The 25,653-nt window shown below is 42.2% G+C and overlaps 1 protein-coding gene across 1 annotated transcript in view; it reads right to left on the bottom strand.

Annotated features, from left to right (window-relative positions):
* Positions 1 to 25,653, bottom strand: part of LOC311147461 (rho GTPase-activating protein 39-like) — a 117,615-nt gene that overhangs the window by 45,104 nt on the left and 46,858 nt on the right. The window contains exon 2 of the mRNA XM_084184164.1: positions 20,272 to 20,706. Coding sequence (XP_084040290.1) covers positions 20,272 to 20,706 — 435 coding nt within the window. The remainder of the gene's footprint in view (positions 1 to 20,271; positions 20,707 to 25,653) is intronic.

The raw sequence follows: 25,653 nt of genomic DNA, 5'->3' as shown, positions 1-25,653 counted from the left end.
ACTGTGGATATAGATACTTTTGTACCTGTTTCCTCCAGCATCTTCACAAGGTCCTTTGCTGTTGTTCTGGGATTGATTTGCACTTTTCGCACCAAAGTACGTTCATCTCTAGGAGACAGAACGCGTCTCCTTCCTGAGCGGTATGACGGCTGCGTGGTCCCATGGTGTTTATTCTTGCGTACTATTGTTTGTACAGATGAACGTGGTACCCAAGGATGAACCAGACTTGTGGAGGTCTACAATTTTTTTTCTGAGGTCTTGGCTGATTTCTTTTGATTTTCCCATGATGTCAAGCAAAGATGCACTGAGTTTGAAGGTAGGCCTTGAAATACATCCACAGGTACACCTCCAATTGACTCAAATGATGTCAATTAGCCTATCAGAAGCTTCTAACTGTCACACCCTGGCTCTGGGACTCTATATGTTGAGCCAGGGTGTGTATATTCTATGTGTTGTGTTTCTATGTCGGGATTCTAGTTTTGTATTTCTGTGTTGGCCAGAGTGGTTCCCAATCAGAGGCAACGAGTGTCAGCTGTTGCTGGTTGTCTCTGATATAGAGGCTGTTTTCCCACAATAGTTGTGGGATCTTGTTCCTTTCGGTTTGTTCCGAGTTAGGTTTGTCCTTTGGATGTCACGTATCGTTTGTTGTTTTGTTTCGCTGTTCGTGTTAGTCATTCGATTAATAAAGTATGTTTGCTTTCAACGCTGCGCCTTGGTCTACTCCGTCTAACGATCGTGACACTAAAGCCATGACATCATTTTCTGGAATTTTCCAAGCTGTTTAAATGCACAGTCAACTTAGAGTATGTAAACTTCTAACCCACTGGAATTGTGATACAGTGAATTATAAGTGAAATAATCTGTTTGTAAACAATTGTTGGAAAAATTACTTGTGTCATGCACAAAGTAGATGTCCTAACCGACTTGCCAAAACTATAGTTTGTTAACAAGACATTTGTTGAGTGGTTGAAAAAATAGTTTTAATGACTCCAACATAAGTGTATGTAAACTTCCGACTTCAACTGTAGATTGCAAAATAGTTGGGAAGAGATTTTTGACGTACCGATTCCATGGCATAGTGTTTATGAATTGATACGCAAAACGAAGCCGGATTCAAAACGTATAACTTTTCCATTTAAATTATTATATAAAATTCTTGCTACCAATATAATGTTATTTATATGGGGGATACAATCTTCCCAGCTCTGCAGATTTTGCTGTGAAGAGACAGAATCATTAGATCATTTGTTTTGGTACTGTCCATTTGTAGCTTGTTTTTGGACACAGGTCCAGGAATGGCTAAAGGATTGCAATATTTACCTGGCGCTAACCCTGCAGATAGCACTACTGGGTGATCTGAAAAGTCATAGTCAATCGATCAATAATATAATAATACTTTTAGCAAAAATGTTTATTTTCAATTTACGATCTGTAGAAACAATGAGAATAGAAAGGTTCAGAACTTTTGTAAAACATCACAGTACAGATGAAAAATATATGGCAAATAGAAATCCAATATGGATGGTGTTAAGAGATAGATGGGAGGTGTTGAATGGAGCTGAAGGATGGGACTAATAACAACAACTAATAACAACAAGATAACGAATGTAAAGCATACTGTGTCCATAATAAGTATATAGGTTATAGATTGAGAGCTTTGTGAAAGAGCACAGTTAGAAAAATATGGCATATAGAAGCAAACCAAATGGACATCATGAAAATGATCGGAGGAAGTTCAGGAGTAAAAACAAACAAAATATAATTATTGTAGAATTTGACTGTGTCCATAAAATGTATATAGTATGTATGGGCTGGAAGTAGAGGCCAAAGCGTTGTTGTTCACTAGTTTACTCCAATTGGGATAGGGGTGGTGGGGTTGGAAAGTAATGAAGGGAAATATAATTTAAAAAAGGATATGTGTGTGTGTATGGATGTATGTATATATGTATAAATGTATGTATATATGTGTGTGTGTATGTATGTGTATATATATATGTATGTAAATATGTATATATATGTATGTATATATATATATATATATAGATATAGATATATATATAGATATATTTGCGAGAAGAAAAACATATGGGGGATTGGAAGTGATGCAGACAATTACATTGATGGAAGTTACAATCTATCTGAAATATTAAAGCTGATCTACCCCCTAGAAGAAAAAAAATATACTAAGAAAAAAAAATATGCAGAGGTTTATGCGCTAAACTCAGCCTGTCCACACAGTGTGTGAACCAGTGGATCTGCCTGCTGGTATAAAACTATGGCATGCCAGACAGAACATAGCTCTCACACTCCCTTTGTGACTAGGGATCTCACATCCTCACAACAATCTGCTTTAAAATATTTTTCTGTCACTGTATGTAGGGCAGCCCATGACAGACAGACACACAAACACACGCACACGCCCACACCCACACCCACATCCACATCCACACCCACACCCAAACACACACACACAACCTATGAGGACTGTGTTCAGTTATTGCATTCTCCATTTTTCTAATGTCCTTCTAAGACATACTGTACAGGAGAGACTGAGAGAATGAAAGGAAGAGGATAAGACAGCTGACAGAAGGGGACTTGACAGCTTTTTGGGATGGTGCCATCTAGGCTTGCCGGAAACTAGACTGGGTGTAATTGTCTGTTGTATAAACAGTATAAACAGAACCAGTTCAGTAGTACCGGATGGAGTGTTGTAGATGGCATCACCTGACAATGACATACTACAGACTCTGTTAGTCTATAGTGCCAGCCTGGCAGGGGGTACACAACCATGAAACATCCAATAACCATGCCCTATGAAAATATACATAAATAAATAAATAAATATATACATGAAAGAGAGCTGTGTGTAAACTGTGCCTGCCCTGCCAGCCCTATCTGCCTAAACTCAACTCTACGATTTACGATGAAGTTGCGCGGCAACTAGTGTGGGCAGACTATAGCTATGACGTCACATAAAATGATGTTTTTATAAAAAACAACTGATTTCAGCACCCAAAGAATAGAAATGTCCTATGTATTTGCAGGTTATTCTTTGGGTGCTGAAATCAGTTGTTTTTTTATAAAAACTTAATTTTATGTGACGTCGGAACTACAGCCCGCCCACATTAGTCACCGAGCAACTTCATCATAAATCGTGGAGTTGAGTTTAGTCGGCTAGCCCCAGTCTGGGTGGACCATTGTGTTTGAGCAGCCCGTTGGTTCCCTCTGTGTCTGATAGGATATCTCTTCCTATTCAACAGTCTGATAAAGCTAAGCTGAGCACAGTGGGCCACACTCCCCACTGCAGCCGTGGGCCCCATGCCCAGGATAAACAACACACACACACACACACACACACACACACACACACACACACACACACACACACATGCAGACAGAGTGAGAAAGACAGAGAGGGAGAGAAATAAAAAATGAGAGAGAAAAGGAGTGAGAGAGCGAAATCTCTTCTTCGTCTAACAGCTCTGCTCACGTTTGTCAGTAGTGCTGTAAATAAGACTGACTACCAAGCAGCAGATCAGAGACCCTGGGAGATGATGACACCACTATGAAACTGTCACGCAGTAACAGAAAGTGTTTTAAACAGGGAGAGTTTCCGTTTGGACCTGTCTGTTGTAACAAACAGCTCATTGGGTTGACCTAGTAGGAATGCTTCACCATAAACACACCTAATCCCACTAAGAAGCCTCCTGGCACAGGAATCTACCTGTTTCAGTCCCGTCCCAACACATCCCTGTCTGTAGGCCATGCCATGCCAACTGATGCCCATGCCAAGTGAGCCCATCAGCCGCCCAGCCGCCCCTCCACGGGTCTCTGGGCTGGCAGAGGGTAGCAGGCATGTCCACCTGTGCCACCTGCTGCCACACAGACAGTCAGCCTGATATCCTACCACACACAGGGCACTTTTAGGGCTGCCAGGTCTCTCTATCAATCACAGGAGGGCTTATAGAGAGGAGAGATCCCACAGAGACAGATAAGCCATTAGAAGAGATCTCCTGAGGGGTATCCTACGAAGCAAGCTAGATCTACTCAGGGTTTTCTAAAGCTAACCAGCTTCAGTTAGCTTCATATTCCAGCTCAGGCTTCATCCGTACTACGACGGTGGATATTGCTCGTCCGCCTGCCGCTAACTCTAGCAGGCTTGTAACTGCACGTTCATGTCGCACATGGCTAGTCGAACGCCAAACTCTTCAACGAGACAATGCTGAAACATTAATCCGAATCATTGGTACAATTTAATTTGTGCCGAAATCTAAATAAAATAAAAGTTTTTTTTCTTCAAATTCAGCAGGTTATGGTGTGAAATAGGCTTTTAGAAGTGCAGTCTTTCTTTTATTACTTTGGAGTGCTTATTAATGCACAAGCACCTTTTTCCCCACTCCTATCGATAAAATAATTGTATTAAGTCATACAAAAGTGTTACTGTGCGTGAAGTTTAAAATGCATTCTGTCATTACTAAATGTGTAATGTGATATATTTTAACATTACTCTTTTTTAACACAAATAAACATTTAATTAATAAAATATTTCATCAGTCATCTTCCTCAAATGAAGGGGATGTTGACGCAATCTTTGCAATAGGGAGGGAATTGGATTTCATTGCTCAGTCACTTCATTCAGAGTAAGTGAAGTGAGCTGTGAGTTCGCATGCCCCAGAGCAGGTTAGTTCTGAAGGATTCGTTGCCATAGAAATGTACCTGGCTAACCAGTTTTCCTGAGTTGAACTCAGAGTTAACCAAAGTCAACACGCTAACTCCTCAAACCTGCTACGTAAAATACCCCTTTGGAGGACACAGTGCCCAGACAGGCTGAGATGTGTCTCTATGGCAGAGATAGAGAAATAAAGACAGACAGACAACCTCTCAGGGAGAACAAGAGGAAACTCCTCTACCGATTACATCAGGTGAGGCGCTATCAACTCTGGATGAAAAGAAAACCTACTTTATACACACAAAGAAACGACAACAACCCCACTCTGTATGAGGGGACAACTTCACATGGAACTCTAAGGATTAGTGTTTGGTTTGGGGATTGAAAAATATTACATATTTTCTACAAATAGTGAATTAAAATAACATGAAACACTCCTAAGGTCTTGTGGTCCTATGTCTCTACCGTTAGCTGAGTAGTGTGTTCATTAAATAGGACAGAGCCACTGTGATGATGTGGGCTGTTTTGGTCCACATTGGCAACAACAACAGAGCTGGCTCCTTTGATCTCACTGTGTAAAACAGCTTGGCATAATCTCACCCTTTGTTCTCACCCTGATGAAATGAAAGATGTTTACACCGACCATCTAATCTGTCCAGATTTGCCCGTACGGAGGGAGATAATACCAGAATGCACTCCCCAGATTACCATTCCAAACCCAAATCCTCTTTGTGGAGGACGAGAGGAGCTGAGGAGAGGGGCACAACAGGGGGGGGCACATGTTCTTTCTGAGCACCTCCAGTGTAACTGTCTCCTCTTCAAACATGAGAAGTGGGAATGCCTTCTACATCACAGACAAAGCCATCACCAGAACCAACATTATAACTATTATACACTATTATACACCAATTTCAACTCACAGTTCACTCTCAACAACAAAAACACATATACATTTATCTACTGTACATTCAACAAATTCACAGATTCAAAGATGAAAGCATTAGGATTCCCAGTGTGAAAACACTCACCATCCAGAGAAAGGTATCTGTATCAATGAGTCACCAGGTCACCTCAGCTTCAACCAGGGATGTACAGAATACACAAACAATAAACAAAACAAACAAGTTAATGTCACACTGCCTGTTCTTCATCCATGGCTGGTATATAGAGACCAGCGTGACCAAACAAAAGGATGGGTGGGCACTAAGCCAGGGAGAAGACCCATATGTCACAGGGAAGGGGGACGACCCCCCACACCGCAAAAGCCTGATTAGGGCACAGATAAACAAACACACACACATACAAACACACACAAATAAACCCACACACAAAGAGGACGTATAGTATATATTCCCAGAATGCCTTTCACAAACACCAATGACACCTTTGACAAATCCTTCCCGTCTAGTATTCTGGTCTTTCTCTCAGAGTCAACTCAAGTGGTCAAATGAGTGCTATCAGGTAGGGAACCAGGCAACTCCACTCATGACCCCAAGCGTTCAGCCCAATCATCCATCACCTTTATCTCTCCCCCTTCTGTCCCCTCTACGTCCACCCCCCCCACATCAATTACAACCAGATCCAGTGGATCCCTCACCATTATAGAGACACAGACAGATGCAGAGAAGAGCCAGCCTGCCCTTGGGGGGGGGGGGGCATGGACTCCTGGGTATCCCAGAGATAGCTCTCCTTCCGTGGGGACAACAGGCGCCTGAAGCAGCAGCCTACTTCAGTCTCCAGTCTAACTGCCGATGTTCAACACACCCACCTAAAATAATCCTGGGCACAGAAAGATTCCTCCTGCCCTAGTTTTAATAGTGTTAAGGCTTCCAATTTACTTCCATAAAGTTAAAGGACAGACGAGGTAGCCATCTGACATAAAGAAATGCATGTCGGTGTCGTAGCATGCCACCGACATATCTCTCTCTATATATCTCTCTGGGGTTAGGCCTAAGCTTCTCTTCCTTTATATAGGCTATACATATATACAGTGGGGAGAACAAGTATTTGATACACTGCCGATTTTGCAGGTTTACCTACTTACAAAGCATGTAGAGGTCTGTAATTTTTTATCATATGTACACTTCAACTGTGAGAGACGGAATCTAAAACAAAAATCCAGAAAATCACATTGTCTGATTTTTAAGTAATTCATTTGCATTTTATTGCATGACATAAGTATTTGATCACCTACCAACCAGTCAGAATTCCGGCTCTCACAGACCTGTTAGTTTTTCTTTAAGAAGCCCTCCTGTTCTCCACTCATTACCTGTATTAACTGCACCTGTTTGAACTCGTTACCTGTATAAAAGACACCTGTCCACACACTCAATCAAACAGACTCCAACCTCTCCACAATGGCCAAGATCAGAGAGCTGTGTAAGGACATCAGGGATAAAACTGTAGACCTGCACAAGGCTGGGATGGGCTACAGGACAATAGGCAAGCAGCTTGGTGAGAAGGCAACAACTGTTGGCGCAATTATTAGAAAATGAAAGAAGTTCAAGATGACGGTCAATCACCCTCGGTCTGGGGCTCCATGCAAGATATCTCCTCGTGGGGCATCAATGATCATGAGGAAGGTGAGGGATCAGCCCAGAACTACACGGCAGGACCTGGTCAATGACCTGAAGAGAGCTGGGACCACAGTCTCAAAGAAAACCATTAGTAACACACTACGCCGTCATGGATTAAAATCCTGCAGTGCACGCAAGGTCCCCCTGCTCAAGCTAGCGCATGTCCAGGCCCGTCTGAAGTTTGCCAATGACCATCTGGATGATCCAGAGGAGGAATGGGAGAAGGTCATGTGGTCTGAGGAGACAAAAATAGAGCTTTTTGGTCTAAACTCCACTTGCCATGTTTGGAGGAAGAAGAAGGATGAGTACAACCCCAAGAACACCATCCCAACCGTGAAGCATGGAGGTGGAAACATCATTCTTTGGGGATGCTTTTCTGCAAAGGGGACAGGACGACTGCACCGTATTGAGGGGAGGATGGATGGGGCCATGTATCGCGAGATCTTGGCCAACAACCTCCTTCCCTCAGTAAGAGCATTGAAGATGGGTCTTGGCTGGGTCTTCCAGCATGACAACGACCCGAAACACACAGCCAGGGCAACTAAGGAGTGGCTCCGTAAGAAGCATCTCAAGGTCCTGGAGTGGCCTAGCCAGTCTCCAGACCTGAACCCAATAGAAAATCATTGGAGGGAGCTGAAAGTCCGTATTGCCCAGCAACAGCCCCGAAACCTGAAGGATCCGGAGAAGGTCTGTATGGAGGAGTTGGCCAAAATCCCTGCTGCAGTGTGTGCAAACCTGGTCAAGACCTACAGGAAACGTATGATCTCTGTAATTGCAAACAAAGGTTTCTGTACCAAATATTAAGTTCTGCTTTTCTGATGTATCAAATACTTATGTCATGCAATAAAATGCAAATTAATTACTTAAAAATCATACAATGTGATTTTCTGGGTTTTAGATTCCGTCTCTCACAGTTGAAGTGTACCTATGATAAAAATTACAGACCTCTACATGCTTTGTAAGTAGGAAAACCTGCAAAATCGGCAGTGTATCAAATACTTGTTCTCCCCACTGTATATATATATATATATATATATATATATATATATATATATATATATATATATATAAATATAAATATATATTTATTAAAATATTAATATCATACAGTGGACACCTAAGCCTATAGGCCTCTGCATGCAATGCCCTGATACATTTAGTACTCAAATCTCTGACAGCTGAACCGTGAGATGGACAATTCTTACTTTAAGAAAATTGGCTATAAAGTTTTGCATATGCTACACATCGAAACACAAGGAATAGTGTTTTTGTAATTTGTTATAGTTGTTTTTAAGGACATGTAAATGTGTCTCATTTGGCCAACATCCCTTGTTTATTGATGGTGCTGGCTGCGCCAGGTCGGATCTTAATGCATATGAGTGTCCATGACATTTTTCAAATGTCCGGTAAATTCAAATCCTCCCTATCATGTTGTCCGGTGCTCTGAAATGGCATATTGTTTTTATGAAGATTTTAGAATATTTGCATAAAAATCTGTCACCAATTGAACGGAAACCTATCTATAGACACCCTAAAAACTCTGGCAAGTGCACTAGTCCAGTGTTACTTTGATTATGCCTGCACATCATGGTTTACCAGCAGCCCCAAACAACTAAAGAATAAGCTACCAGCCAAACAAGCGTGTAAGAATAGTACTTAAACTCCACCGTCATACTCATCTGGAGGTGGAGCATTATTTCGTCTCTCTCTCTGTAATGTGTCTGTATCTATATAATTGTAAATTGATTTATGTCAAAAATAGGGACCACAATGGAAATACGTCCCCAACTGTATTTTGCAATCCCGGTCACTTTTTAAAATCTTTGTGTATATATGCATTTTTTTTTTTTACTGACAAATAAAATCAATCAATCAATACAAACTGTGAAGTGGCCAATTCATGAATGGAAAGAGACATCTGTTACAAAACACAAAAAAGAGATAGTCAAGCCAAGCCTACGATACTGGGTAAACCTACATGGTAGGGAGGGAAGTATTTTCTGTTTGTCCAGATTGACGTAGTCTATTTATTGTGGTGTTGAAAACACAAACCATGATATTGAAGTGCCGAAGTCGGTCTGCTTTGTTTATTGGTTGTGTGGTGCATAGGCACAGAAACCTGGTGGTGGAAAATTCATTGCATATATTTTTTATAATTATAAATATGGCATCAAAATGTAGAAAATAAGATATCCCCTAGCTGATCAGTGTCTGCAGCCGACTCTGATCATGAAGTAATGAAACAGGCAGGGAGAGTGAGCTCGTCTGTGGTGGTCGGCGAACCCTCAACCTTCTGGCCAGTAGCCCTGCGTGGCATCGACTGTACCACAAAAGCATGCTGAAGTGGCAATGTCGATATCCACGTTTTTTAAACACAAGGTCGCTACAGTTATTGTTATTTTTGGTCGTAAACATTATTTTGAGTTAATTCTATGAGGGGGAGGGTGTTCAATTTATTTCACATTACAAGGGGAGGGTCAATATTTTATAATAAATATATATTATACACCGTAAATGTCAATCTGTCACTAAGATGAAGGTAGTTCAAACACACAAACAAACACACAAAAATGGGAAAGGGAGAGGGAGAGACTAAAGTCTAAAGCAAAATCTGAGGATTGAGTGAGGTTATAACTTTTCCCAAAGGAAAGAACCCAGTGGCTTAGCGAGAAGTGTCAATCATCCACTGGGACTGGGCAAGTCAACATCCCAGAATTCCTAACCTGCCTGTCCAGAGAGCGTAACGAGGGGACGTGTGTTACCATTTAAGGCTGATTCCATTGCCCTAGCCCTGGGTAGAGGACTCTGAGCTGAGCCAACTAGTTGCAATCTGTTAACCAGGGCTGGTATGACACTCCTCCCACACATACAGGGAGAGAGGTCAAAAAGAAGGAGAGAGAGAAAAAAAAGAGTGAGAGAGAGAAAAAGAAAGACAGAGAAAACTAGGCTGTATCAACAGGCTGGGAGAAGGAGTGCCAAAAAGCTTTCCGTTTTAACAAGTAGCAGAGTCCATATGTAGAACTGAAAGGGAACGTGTTAAGACACATAGTAACTGTATATAAACTCATGACCTGGAGAGGCCATGACATCACCAACGAGAGTGGGGCAATGGTTAGCGGAGAGGGAGAGGCTGTTTCTTTGTGCATGTTGATATGAAGCAGAGGTAGAGAAGAAAGGAGGATTTCCTCAGGTTTGGCAGTAATGTGAATGCACTAGGTGTTTGCATGTCAGTGTCTCAGCACATATTTTGAATATATTAAAATGGACTCAGTCAACTGCCAGCCAACCTTCCTCTACCGCTCTACAGGTAACTGCCAAAATAATGGAAACACTTGAGTAAATGAGGGATACAAAGTATATTGAAAGTAGGTGCTTCCACAAATGTGTGGTTCCTGAGTTAATTAAGCAATTAACATCCCATCATGCTTAGGCTCATGTATAGAAATGCTGGGCAGGCCATTATTTTGGCCACCATGGCTATGCCCCCATAGGATGACAATGCCCCCAACCACAGGGCACGAGTGATCACTGAATGGTTTGATGAGCATGAAAACGATGTAAACCATTTAACGTAATTTTTTTAATGTTTTTTTTTTTACTTTAGTTTATTTAGTAAATATTTTCTTAACTCTATTTTCTTAAAACTGCATTGTTGGTTAAGGGCTTGTAAGTAAGTATTTCACGGTAAAGTTACCTGTTGTATTCGGCACATGTGACAAATACAATTTGATTTGATTTGATATGGCCATCTCAGTCACCAGATCTCAACGCAATTGAACACTTATGGGACATCCTGGAGCGGCGCCTGAGACAGCGTTTTCCACCACCATCAACAAAACACCAAATTATGGAATTTCTCATGGAAGAATGGTGTCGCATCCCTCCAATAGAGGTCCAGACACTTGTAGAATCTATACAAAGGTGTATTGAAGCTGTTCTGGCTTGTGGCCCAACACCCTATTAAGACACTTTATGTTGGTGTTTCCTTTCTTTTGGCAGTTACCTGTATGTGTGATACACAGTAACCTCCAATGCTATATGTATGGCCCCTCCTCTCCACTCTTCAGCACACACTCCCAGTGAGGTCTGAGTGACGTGGCGTTTACCTAGGGAGGCTGAGGAAATGTATGTGTATGCACTCACTAACTGTAAGTCGCTCTGGATAAGAGCGTCTGCTAAATGACTCAAATGTAAATGTATTCCCCTCCTTACTGGACTGCTGTGGAAGGTAACATGTTATGAGATAAGAGGTCAATCAATGACTAACACACTTCACAGTCTACACTGACACTGAAACTACCATCCTGAACAAGGGGAGAGACAGGATACAGCTGGGCCTGATGTTCTCACCACAGAGAGGATTACATTCTCTTGAAGGGACCACTGAAATTCTCCTGAGGGGGCAAAATATATCTCAAATGTCTCAAACAAACCAGACTGTTCAGAAGAAATACATTTCTCAAGTGCGTCTTGGGCAGATTGGGACAGTGAGCTCTGTCACAATATATCTAACCATGAAGTGGATGTGAGTATATGTCAGTGGAAGTATGCAGAGCATGGGGGTGAGGGGCTTTCCTACCACTCATTCCAGACTGATAGGAAAAGCAGGGATGTGGGGATGTGGGGGAATAGACCTTGGTGTTATAGATACAACGCAGACCTTGTCTGAGGGCCTGTAACCCAATGGCATGTTTCAGCGTGGGAGTCATGGAGTGTGTGAGTGGAATTGGTTCTGACTCAATTTCACACACAAATGGGTGTACGCGTGAGTGTTTGTGCACGCACGCACGTACGCACACATGCACGTACAGTACCAGTCAAAAGTTTGGACACACCTACTCATTCCAGGGTTTTTCTTAATTTTTACTATTTTCTACATTGTAGAATAATAGTGAAGACATCAAAACTATGAAATAACACATATGGAATCATGTAGTAACCAAAAAAGTGTTAAACAAATCAAAATATATTTTATACTTGAGATTCTTCAAAGTAGCCACCCTTTGCCTTGATGACAGCTTTGCACACTCTTGGCATTCTCTCAACCAGCTTCATGAGGTAGTCACCTGGAATGCATTTCAATTAACAGGTGTGCCATTTTAAAAGTTAATTTATTAAATGTCTTTCCTTCTTAATGCGTTTGAGCTAATCAGTTGTGTTGTGACAAGGTAGGGGTGGTATACAGAAGATAGCCCTATTTGGTTAAAGACATAGTCCATATTATGGCAAGAACAGCTCAAATAAGCAAAGAGAAATGACAGTCCATTATTACTTTAAGGCATGAAGGTCAGTCAATACGGAACATTTCAAGAACTTTGAAAGTTTCTTCAAGTGCAGTCGCAAAAACCATCAAGCGCTATGATGAAACTGGCTCTCATGAGGACCGCCACAGGAAAGGAAGACCCAGAGTTACCTCTGCTGCAGAGGATAAGTTCATTAGAGTTACCAGCCTCAGATTGCAAGCCCAAATAAATGCTTCACAGAGTTCAAGTAACAGACACATCGCAACATCAACTGTTCAGAGGAGACTGCGTGAATCAGGCCTTCGTGGTCGAACTGCTGCAAATAAACCACTACTAAAGGACACCAATAAGAAGAAGAGACTTGCTTGGGCCAAGAAACACGAGCAATGGACATTAGACTGGTGGAAATCTGTCCTTTGGTCTGACAAGTCCAAATTTGAGATTTTTGGTTCCAACCGCCGTGTCTTTGTGAGACGCAGAGTAGGTGAATGGATGATCTCCGCATGTGTGGTTCCCACCGTGAAGCATGGAGGAGGAGGTGTGATGATGTGGGGGTGCATTGCTGGTGACACTGTCTGTGATTTATTTAGAATTCAAGGCACACTTAACCAGCATGGCTACCACAGCATTATGCAGCGATACGCCATCCCATCTGGTTTGCGCTTAGTGGGACTATCATTTGTTTTTCAACAGGACAATGACCCAACACACCTCCAGGCTGTGTAAGGGCTATTTGACCTGGCCTCCACAATCACCCGACCTCAAACCAATTGAGATGGTTTGGGATGAATTGGACTGCAGAGTGAAGGAAAAGCAGCCAACAAGTGCTAAGCATATGTGGGAACTCCTTCAAGACTGTTGGAAAAGCATTCCAGGTGAAGCTGGTTGAGAGAATGCCAAGAGTGTGCAAAGCTGTCATCAAGGCAAAGGGTGGCTACTTTGAAGAATCTAAAATCAAAAATATATTTTGATTTGTTTAACACTTTTTTGGTTACTACATGATTCCATATGTGTTATTTCATAGTTTTGATGTCTTCACTATTATTCTACAATGTAGAAAATAGTAAAACTAAAGAAAAACCCTTGAATGAGTAGGCGTGTCCAAACTTATGACTGGTACTGTACACACTGACACACACACACAGACCCCTTTCTAACGTGAGGGGTAAATTCGTTTTCTGTATAAACTGGAGTAACAGTAGCCCTCCCTCTGGACATATCAGCATTCTTCATTCTGCCTTGTGGGCAGCAGGACCCCCTAGGATCCCTCAAGACCCCCAAGCCCAACACCTCCACTTCAGCAGAGGGCTGAGTAAGTGGCCTTTGGGAGACCTGTCTGTAAGAGGCTGAGTGCTTATTCTGGGTTCACTGATGGGGGAGCCAGAACACTCAATACCCTTCTCTGAGTCATTCCGTCTCATAGGGGCAGAGAGAGAGAGAGAGAGAGAGAGAGAGCGAGAGAGAGAGAGTGAGAGAGAGAGACCCTATGCTTGTTGCAGTCCTTATATGGGCACTCCTACTGTACTGGCCTGAGTATGGAACTATTCAGTTGGAGGAAGTGATTCAGTAACGTCTAAACCATCACTACAACTCATTACCGGTCCCCTCACTCTAACACTGACAGGTGTGTGTGCCTGTGTTTGTGTGTGTGCGTGCGCACGTGTCCGTGCGTGTGTACTGTGTTTGCAAACTTGGGAGTGTGTGTCAAAGGGTCAACATATGTTTGAGGAACTAAAACAGCCATGTTGGCAAAATATTAAGCGATTCAATGTAACGTAGTTGGCCGTGTGCCAGGCAGTGCACTAGACACCTGAGTTGTTCCTATGCAGCTCTCATACGGCTCCTGTTTGAAAGACAGCAGCACACAGCATTTCCTGTCTGAATAGGGAAAGTGAGAAAGAGGGTAAAGAAGGATATATTAAGTAATTCCCCATGATTGGAGCATATCTCCTTCCTGTCTGACTGTGGTCTGTATGTGTTGTGTTTGAGGGCTACAGTGTGAGTCGCCCACTCCCAGAGGTAAGGCGTAAGGCACACACTCTGTCACGTTCCACACAGGAAAGAGATGGGAAGAGGAGAATAAACAGTAAATCTGTAAAGCTCCAGAAAAAAATTAATCAAAATGTCATCTCCATCCCTCGCTAAAGAGAGCTGCCAAGTAAAACAAGATGTGAAATCACTTCAGTGGAGAAAAAACAAACTTCATCAGATTTTCTTTCATACTGCAAAATGTGCTCTGAGTTAGCCTAGCGATCAGCCATAGCTTAAAGCATAAAGAGTGTTAGTAGTCGTAAGCCCAGCAAACCGGGAACATTCCCAGAACATTCCCAGAACCAGATAGGATTTTATCTAACATTAGGATGATAACATCCCAAAATAAATACTTTTTTTGATAACAAAATATTTTTTCCCCCTCAAATGTTCTCCTAACATTCACAGAAATGTAACAACCACCATAGAACATTCCCCCAAACTTCTCATTAGGTTTCCAGGTAATGTAATAACGCTATGTACCAGTAATGTTTTCCCAGCAAACCAAAATTGTTTCTGTGAAAGATCCCAGAACATTCGCTAGGAATGTACTTGCAACATCAGGCAAATGTTTTATACAAACATTCTATGATTATCAGCCCGACTGGACAGTTTGTTTGTTATGAGAACATTTGCTGCTAACCTAACACATTTTCTGGGAACTTTCACAGAACCAATTTTCTTCACTCACTTAATCACTAAGTTAGCTACAAGCTAGCCTGGCTGTCAGTTAGCAAAGCAGAAATTGCCTGGGCTCAAAGTTAGCGATTACACCAAGTTAGCTTGTACTAAATTGTATAAACTCCTATGCTGACAGTTTGGCCCGTGCTCAGACAGACAGGCTCAGATCTAGCCTGGCCCCTGAGGTTAGCAGCTATGTGGCTCATCAAGTTTGCTCCCAGCCCAGGATTTTCATCCTGGAAACACATGGGCAGATTTGACCAAAGACAATGCGACTAAACAATTCCATTATCATCTGCAGACAATCTCATTATAGCAGGCCTCTCATGTTCATCAACACTGACAGCTCTCCAAAACACTGAGGACATCCTCCATGTCCCTGACCATCCTTCCTTCTCTGTCCTCGTTTATCTCAAACCTCTTTTCTCTGTCTCTCCTGTGACTCTATCTGTTAAAACTCTCTCCTCCTACCTCTCAATCTTTATCTCGTCTAGACATCTAATTTTATATTATCCGCTTCACCTACATCTCTTTCAATGTTTTCTCTCTCTGTTTAAATGAAGCTGACACAGCACCTGTGAGAGTCGCCCATACAGTATTTAACTGGAGGAGGAAGGAGAGCCGTCTCATGTATGTGATATAGAGTAGATAAGGCTGTGTCATGGCAGAGCAGGCCTGGCTGTAGCCAGGCAAAAGTGAAATGACAGATCCATGTGGTTGAGCACGGCATGAGTCTTAATCCACAGTAATACGTCTGTAGATGAAGGTTGGGATAAGCCCAGCTAACTGACACTGAGATCATACGGCTGCAGAGTCAGCCTTCCTGGAAGCACAGCAGAGTAGACTATAGGATGAATCCCTCAACTACATGGACAGAGCTTATATTGTATCTAGGGTTGACTCAGGCTAGTATTTAGTATTTATTAGATTCCCCATGCATGCCAAGGCAGCAGCTACTCTTCTTGGGGTCCAAACAGGGTTAAAACAGTCACATCACAACAAAACACAACAGCTTGCATCATAAATAAAACAATACATCATACAACACATTATTAATCTAATATTACAAATTAACAATATAATATGCACAATACCACAACATTATAATGTGTGTGTGTGTGTAGAGAGCGTGTGTTAGAGTGAATGTTTGTGTGTGTGTCTCTTCAATGCCCGTGTTGTGCCGTGAGGTGTTGTTGTATCTGTTTTTTAAATCAGATTTTATTGCTCGCTTGAGTTACTTGATGTGGAATACAGTTCCATGTAGTCATGGCTCTATGTAGTACTGTGCATTTCCCAGAGTCTGTTCTGGATTTGGGGACTGTGAAGAGACCCCTGGTGGTATGTCTTGTGGGGTATGTATGTGGGTCTGAGTAGGGCTGTGGCGGTCATGACATTTTGGCAGCCGGTGATTGTCAAGCAAATAACTGCCGGTCTCAATTAACATAAACACATTTAGCATCTCCTGGCTTTCACACATAGCCTACAAGCCACTGATGCAGACCTTTGGAACATCTACATTTTAAATCCATGTAATATAGCCTACAACATCACAAAAAATCCATTATTTATTTTAGACAGGTCTAAAGAAACATGATATGAAGAAAATGTAGTCTATTTCAGAAGAACAGAATAGCACACTGATCTGGCTATGCCATATGGCTGTGGGCTACACTAGTTCATTTACAGTTGATGTCGGAAGTTTACATACACTTAGGTTGGAGTAATTAAAACTCGTTTTTCAACCACTACACACATTTCTTGTTAACAAACTATTGTTTTGGCAAGTCGGTTAGGACATCTACTTTGTGCATGACACAAGTAATTTTTCCAACAATTGTTTATAGACAGATTCTTTCACTTATAATTCACTGTATCACAATTCCTGCGGGTCAGAAGTTTACATACACTAAGTTGACTGTGCCTTTAAACAGCTTGGAAAATTCCAGAAAATGATGTCATGGCTTTAGAAACTTCTGATAGGCTAATTGACATCATTTGAGTCAATTGGAGGTGTACCTGTGGATGTATTTCAAGGCCTACCTTCAAACTCAGTGCCTCTTTGCTTGACATCATGGGAAAATCAAAAGAAATCAGCAAAGACCTCAGAAAAACAATTGTAGACCTCCACAAGTCTGGTTCATCCTTGGGAGCAATTTTCAAACACCGGAAGGTACCACGTTCATCTGTACAAACAATAGTATGCAAGTATAAACACCATGGGACCACACAGCCGTCATACCGCTCAGAAAGGAGTTCTGTCTCCTAGAGATGAACGTACTTTGGTGCGAAAAGTGCAAATCAATCCCAGAACAACAGCAAAGGACCTTGTGAAGATGCTGGAGGAAACAGGTACAAAAGTATCTATACCCACAGTAAAACGAGTCCTATATCGATATAACCTGAAAGGCTGCTCAGCAAGGAAGAAGCCACTGCTCCAAAACTGCCATAAAAAAGCCAGACTACGGTTTGCAACTGCACATGGGGACAAAGATCGTACTTTTTGGAGAAATGTCCTCTGGTCTGATGAAACAAAAATAGAACTGTTAGCCATACTGACCATCGTTATGTTTGGAGGAAAAAGGGGGTCGCTTGCAAGCCGAAGAACACCATCCCAACCGTGAAGCACGGGTGTGGCAGCATCATGCTGTGGGGGTGCTTTGCTGCAGGAGGGACTGGTGCACTTCACAAAATAGATGGCATCATGAGGAAGGAAAATTATGTGGATATATTGAAGCAACATCTCAAGACATCAGTCAGGAAGTTAAAGCTTGGTTGCAAATGGGTCTTCCAAATGGACAATGACCCCACGCATACTTCCAAAGTTGTGGCAAAATGGCTTAAGGACAACAAAGTCAAGGTATTGGAGTGGCCATCACAAAGCCCTGACCTCCATCCTATAGAAAATTAGTGGGCAGAACTGAAAAAGCGTGTGCGAGCAAGGAGGCCTACAAACCTAACTCAGTTACACCAGCTCTGTCAGGAGGAATGGGCCAAAATTCACCCAACTTATTGTGGGAAGCTTGTGGAAGGCTACCCGAAACGTTTGACCCAAGTTAAACAATTTAAAGGCAATGCTACCAAATACTAATTGAGTTTATGTAAACTTCTGACTCACTGGGAATGTGATGAAAGAAGTAAAAGCTGAAAGAAATAATTCTCTCTACTATTATTCTGACATTTCACATTCTTAAAAAAAAGTGGTGATCCTAACTGACCTAAGACAGGGAATTTTTACTCTGATTAAATGTCAGGATTTGTGAAAAACTGAGCTGAGTTTTAATGTATTTGGCTAAGGTGTATGTAAACTTCCGACTTCAACTGTAGCAGACAAGATTTGCTTAGAATTCCATGGCATTATTTTATATTATTTTATAGTATGAAGAATACAATTGAAGATAGCTGAATAATATAGAAAGGATATTTCCTCCAAACGATTTGATGGAGGGCTCACATGCGGCTATTCTGTGTTGAGCGGTTAACAAAGAAACAGGTACTCCTATATGCTTAATTTAGAGTTATTTAAGTAACTTCAGTTGTGATACAAATGTTGGGCTATATGTTTTGATTTTTAATACATTCTAAGTCTGCATGATGCGACACAATGATTTGAAAAAAGTTGCATGAAAGGCATGAGCTCTGCTTAGTTTTTTGAGCAGGCTGTACACACTTCATCAGTCTCTCATTCAAAATTTGACAAGCACTTGATAATGCCTCGAATTTCCCGGCTTTGTGTGGCCGTAATACCCCCTTGGGCTGAATATAATAATTATAATTCCCTTCTCCCGGCTGCGTGCCGAAGCACCTCTCACTCACATAGCTCTCAGTCACTTGATTGGGTCTTTCTCACAGGCTACAAGTGAAGACAGACACATCGGGGACACAACTGCGTGTCTCCTTATCCAATTCCGAGGCGCATATTGAAGATATTGGAAGAGATGTCCACATTTACTTTTCGTCAGCCAACAAGATGAGTAGGCCTAACGAACAGCAAAAGCACTAGCCAATGTCAATCTACTATCCCCCATAGTACAAAAGTTGACCTATTCTATTCTGTGCGAGAAATAAATATTCCAAACATAGTCTGGGACAGTTGTGGGATGCGATGGATCCAAAATTAATACAACCACTAGCATCAAAAAACCTGTTTTAAGCAATGAGCCTGACGCAACAGATGAGAAAGTTTAGCTTAAAATGTTGATAAACTATTAGGCTATTTCTTCACATTATAAGCGCAGCAATGCGCACACTGCATTAGGCTATAAGCATGAATGTTCCATTAGCAGGAAACCACCATTCTCAAAAGTGACCACAAATGCGATTATGCATGTAATGCTTTTATTATAAAGGTGCAATTTTATGGTGAAAATTAACTTCCCCAAATGCTTAATATTAGGAAAGTTGAGAAATAAATATACTAGGCCTAGTCTATAGAAAGCTGATGGGATCCTCCTCTTTTTAATAGAGGTCATCACTCTGTTTTCTCACGCAATTGCATAGCCTATAGAAATGTTGCGCAACATGAGCTCATGGGCTCTCATGAAGTGTTTGATTAGATTTTCGATTAGAGGGACAATAGAGTGTGGGGTACCAGGCAGTTAGCAAGTTTGGTAGGCTACTAATGACCATCAGAAGCATCAAAGCTTGGAGAAGCCTAATTACCGTGACCATTGGTGTGGTGGTAATACGGTCACGGTAACAGCCCTAGGTCTGAGCTGTGTGTTAGCTGTTTGAACAGACAGTTTTGTTCTTTTAACACGTCAATTCCTCTCACAAAGACAAGTAGTGATGCAGTCAATCTCTCCTCTACTTTGAGCCAGGAGAGATTGACATGTATGTTATTGATATTAGCACTCAGTGTACATTTAAGGGCCAGCCGTGCTGCTCTGTTCTGGGCTTTTCGTTTTTGATATATTTAGGACTAAATTATTACTTGCCACACATTCTAAAACTGACTGCAGCTCTATATGAAGTGCGGCAGTGAGTTGACTAGCTGTGGTCAAGCTGAGTAAATACTGTAAGTGGATGTATACTTTGTAAATCTTTATGGTGTATGTTATGGTAGAGAGGTTACCTGGGGGTATCTTTCCTGTTCTCCAGGCTGTCACAGAGCCCCTTAGACGGGGTCGACCTCCCGCTGCTGTCAGGGTCCTGGGAGGGGGGCATGGGGTAGGCCTGGTTAGGTAGGGGTGTGCGGCGGCCCTCTCCTCCCCCTCTCTGGGGCTTGATGGGGCCGCTCAGGCCCGTCTCTGAGCTCCTCTTCATGGCCTGTAGCTGGGCCAGTGGCACAATGTCGCAGGCCTGGGGCCGGTGCCAAACCGTCTGCTGGCTTAAACTGTTGTAGTAGTAGAAGCGATTGTTGTGGCTGTCAAACAGCTCCCACCACTGGTTGCCGTCAGACTGGCGCACGGCGACGCCTGGGGGGGGCTCCCAGCCACACTCCCCTGAGGCCAGGTTCACGTACATGCGCTCCCGCGAGCGCGGCTCCAAGATCTCCACCCAGTCACAGCTAGAGAGGAGAGAGGGGGAACATGGGAAATGTAGTCAAGTTTTGGAAGACTGTACTGTATGACCAGTGCTACTGAAAAATACAGTGCTTTCAGAAAGTATTCACACCCCTTGACTTTTTCCACATTTTGTTGTGTTACAGCCTGAATTTAAAATAGATTAAAATGAGATTTTGTGTCACTGGCCACACACACAATACCCCATAATGTCCAAGTGGAATTACAGTACCAGTCAAAAGTTTGGACACACCTACTCATACCAGCGTTTTTCTTTATTTTTACTATTTTCTACATTGTAGAATAATAGTGAAGACATCAAAACTATGAAATAACACATATGGAATCATGTAGTAACCAAAAACGTGTTAAACAAATCAAAATATATTTTATATTTGAGATTCTTCAAATAGCCAATAGTAGAAATGTACTTAACATGTCACATAATAAGTTGCATGGACTCACTCTGTGTGCAATAATAGTGTTGAACATGATTTTTGAATGACTACCTCATCTCTGTACCCCACACATACAATTATCTGTAAGGCCCCTCAGTCGAGCAGTGAATTTCAAACACAGATTCAACCACAAAGATCAGGGAGGTTTTCCAATGCCTCGCAAAGAAGGGCACATATTGGTAGATGGGTAAAAAAAAAAAACTGACATTGAATATCCCTTTGAGCATGGTGAAGTTATTAATTACACTTTGGATGGTGTATAAATACACAGAGTAACTACAAAGACACAGGCGTCATTCCTAACTCAGTTGCTGGAGAGGAAGGAAACCGCTCAGTGATTTTACCATGAGACTAATGGTGACAGTTACAGAGTTTAATGGCTGTGATAGGAGAAAACCGAGGATGGATCAACAAAATTGTAGTTACTCCACAATACTAACCTAAATTAAAGAAGGAAACCTGTACAGAATATAAAATATTCCAAAACATATCCTGTTTGCAATAAGGCTCTAAAGTAAAACTGAAAAAAATGTGGCCAAGAAATGAACTTTATGTCCTGAATACAAAGCGTTATGTTTGGGGCAAATCCAACACAACACATCATCACTGAGTACCACTCTTCATATTTTCAAGCATGGTGGTGGCTGCATCATGTTATAGGTATGATTGTCATCGGCAAGGACTAAGGATTTTTTTGGGGGAAAACCTGGTTCAGTCTGCTTTCTAACAGACACTGGAAGATAAATTCACTTTTCAGCAGGACAATAACCTAAAACACAAGACCAAATATACACTGGAGTTGCTTATAGTACCAAGACGACATTGAATGTTCCTGAGTGGCCTAGTTACGTTTTGACTAAAATCGGCTTGAAAATCTATGGCAAGACTTGAAAATGGTTGTCTAGCAATGATCAACAACCAACTTGAGAGCTTGAAGAATTGTATTAAGAATAATGTGCAAATACTGTACAACCCAGGTGAGCAAAGCTCTTAGAGACTTACCCAGAAAGACTCACATCTGTAATTGCTGCCAAAGGAGCTTTTAACATGTATTGACTCAGGGGTGTGAATACTTACGTAAATTCTATTTCTGTATTTTATTTTCAATACATTTGCAAAAATATGTAAAAACATGTTTTCACTTTGTCATTATGGGGTATTGTGGTAGGTGATATATATATATTTTTATTTTGAATACATTTTGAATTCAGGCTGTAACACAGCAAAATGTGGAATAAGTCAAACGCTATGAATACTTTCTGAAGGCACTGTAGGTCAAAGGAGTATTTGTTCTTGAACTTGGAAAATCACTGATGATAACTCATATTTTTGATCAGCTATGTGAACACGGACCAAAGGTCTTTGTGTATGAGTCTGGGTGTGTACAGTACGGGCACATTTGTGTGTGTGTGAGGGCTTTCTGGTCCAAAGCATACAGCCATTCCACAGAGTAGCTGAGTCAGACCTGAGTTAGTTCGTTCTGTTGTAGAGTAAACAACAGGTGCAGCAGCTACTGATACCTACTAGCCCTAAGCCAGGAGCTACTTCACTGAAACTACAGTATCCACAACTCCTGCCTAAAACAGCCACTCAGGCCTCCATACACACGGTGAGAGTGACCCAGGATTAAACATAGATTACATCCACAGGTGGCTGAGGGATTGAAGTAAGTGGAGAAGGACGGTGTGTTTAACACCTTTCCCTGAGCCCTTGCTCTCCTGCTGACCATGGTTGGGTGAGCTCCAGGGCTAACCTTCAGGCCAGTGGACAGAGAGGCAGGGGAAGCTGGGGCCATGGCCTACTAGGGGGTACTCTCCCTAGGCTGGCTGACAGAGAGGCCCGGGCCCTGGTCCCAGCTCCCAGGTTCTAATCTCCTCATGGAGAGGCCAAACAAAGGAGCCAGGCCAGGGATTAAGCAGCCTCTCCTCCACTGGCCCACCTGGAAGATAGATAGAGAGAGAGAGAGAGAGAGAGAGAGAGAGAGAGAGAGAGAGAGAGAGAGAGAGAGAGAGAGAGAGAGAGAGAGAAGAGAGAGAGAGAGAGAGAGAGAGAGAGAGAGAGAGAGAGAGAGAGAGAGAGAGAGAGAGAGAGAGAGAAAAAAAAAAAGAGAGAAAGAGAGAGAAAGAGAGAGAGAGAGTAGCATAGCCTTGCTATTGAGTGAGGCCGCCATAGGCACTTCCTAACCTCCTGCCAAATGACCACATTAGAGACACATATTTCCCACAGACCCACAGAGAATTTGAAAACAAATCCAACATTGATAAACTCCCATATCTGTTAATAGAAATACCGCAATGTGCAATCACAGCAGCAAGATTTGTGACCCGTTGCCATGAGAAAAGGGCAACCAGTGGAGCACAAACAACATTGTAAATACCAACAATATTTATCTTCCCCTACTATTTGTGCTACAACTATATGCACATTGCTAAAACACTGTACATAGCTGATAATATAATACTTGAAATGTCTTTATCTTTTTGAACCTTTTGTGAGTGCAATGTTTACTGTTAATTTAGAATTGTTTTTTGTTAATGTTGTTTATTCTCACTTTTGTTTATTGTTTATTTCACGTGCTTTGGCAATGTAAACATATGTTTTCCATGCTAATAAAGCCCCTTTGAATTGAGAGAGAGAGAGAGAAACATAAACACAGGATACTGTTGAGGGCTGCATTATATATACACGGGCATGGCTCTTGCGTAAACAGGTTTACAGATATTACACAAGCTGGACAATCAATCAATCATAGCTACACATCATTCGCACACCCAATGAACACATACTCACACCCACATGTACATCAGCACAAAATCAGACACACAAATATGCTTTCTAAGTCACCCATTCTCCTGAGGGCCCAGTGCATAGCAGCTCTATATACACACTTTTAATCCCAGTATAAGGCAGTGACATGTAGTGGGCCTAAATCTCATTAACCACAGGTTCAACAGTTCACATTCACACCAAACTACCTATTAAGGAGCTTTCCACCCACCCACACATACACGCTCACGCACGCACGCACGCACGCACGCACACACACACACACACACACACACACACACACACACACACACACACACACACACACACACACACACACACACACACACACACACACACACACACACACACACACACACACACACACACCTGTTAAACCTGTCAGTAAAGAAAGCAAGGCACTCACACTCACTCACAAAGGGAACAAATGAAATATCACTCCACACACCTGCTAAGACCTCTCAGAAATGTTAAAAGCTCACAAAGACACACATTTGGTTTCTGTTAAAAAGGTGTATAAAAAACAATCCCTGCCACGGTTTACAATTTTTTTTTAGACAGAAAGTCGACCAACAATTTTCCATTTTGCACACTGTCCTGAGAATCCTCCCTCAACGACATGAAATGCTCTTTGACAGCTAACAAAGCATCAGGACATAATACAGGCATAGAAACTAAAGTTATATATTTTGGCCCTACTATCAGGTCACACTCACTTACACACTTAAACACACAAAATGGGAGGATTCCTGCTTCTGGATGCTCCACAGAATGCTGAGGACTGCAGTCCTGAGGTGCTGTATGGCGCTGTACACTGTGTTTGGGGAAGTGTTTGGGGAAGTGCACATGTGTGTGAGAAAACCGTGTGTGTTTGTTGACGTGTGTGAGAGAAACAATCCTACGGAGATCAAACCGATCAGAAATTGATCCTCAACAAATACGATAATTCCATGTTAAGAGAGAGAGAGCGAGACATCGCAAGAGAGAAAGAGAGAGAGAGAAAGAGAGAGAAATGGATGGATAGAGATTGAGAGAGAGAGAAAGGGACGGAGAGAAAGGGATAGAGAGGGATAGAGAGAGAGGGGAGAGAGAGAGGAATAGAGAGAGAGAAAGGGAGAGAGACAGAAAGAGAGAGAGAGAGGGGTAGAGAGAGAGAAAGGAATAGAGAGAGAAATGGATGGAGAGAGAGATAGGGGGGATAGAGAGAGAGAGAGAGAAAGGGATAGAGAGAGAGAGAGAGAGAGAGAGAGAGAGAGAGAGAGAGAGAGAGAGAGAGAGATGTATGCCAAATGTATGACCATATTAGAGACACATATTTCCCTCAGAATACACAGACCCACAAAGAATTTGAAAACAAATCCAATGCAAATAGTCTGGGTAGCCATGATTAGCTGTTCAGGAGTCTTATGGCTTGGGAGTAGAAGCTGTTAAGAAGCCTTTTGGACCTAGACTTGGCGCTCCGGTACCGCTTGCCGTGTGGTAGCAGAGAGAACAGTCTATGACTAGGGTGGCTAGAGTCTTTGACAATTTTTAGGGCCTTCCTCTGACACCGCCTGATATAGAGGTCCTGGATGGCAGGAAGCTTGGCCCCAGTGATGTACTGGGCCGTACGCACTACCCTCTGTAGTGCCTTGCGGTTGGAGGCCGAGCAGTTGCCATAGCAGGCGGTGATGCAACCAGTCAGAATGCTCTTGATGGTGCAGCTGT

This window comes from Coregonus lavaretus (assembly GCF_964263955.1).
Source record: "Coregonus lavaretus genome assembly, chromosome: 20".
NCBI classification, from domain to species: Eukaryota; Metazoa; Chordata; class Actinopteri; order Salmoniformes; family Salmonidae; genus Coregonus; species Coregonus lavaretus.
The sequence above is the reverse complement of the archived record's forward strand: the minus strand, read 5'-3'. Positions and strand labels throughout refer to the sequence as shown.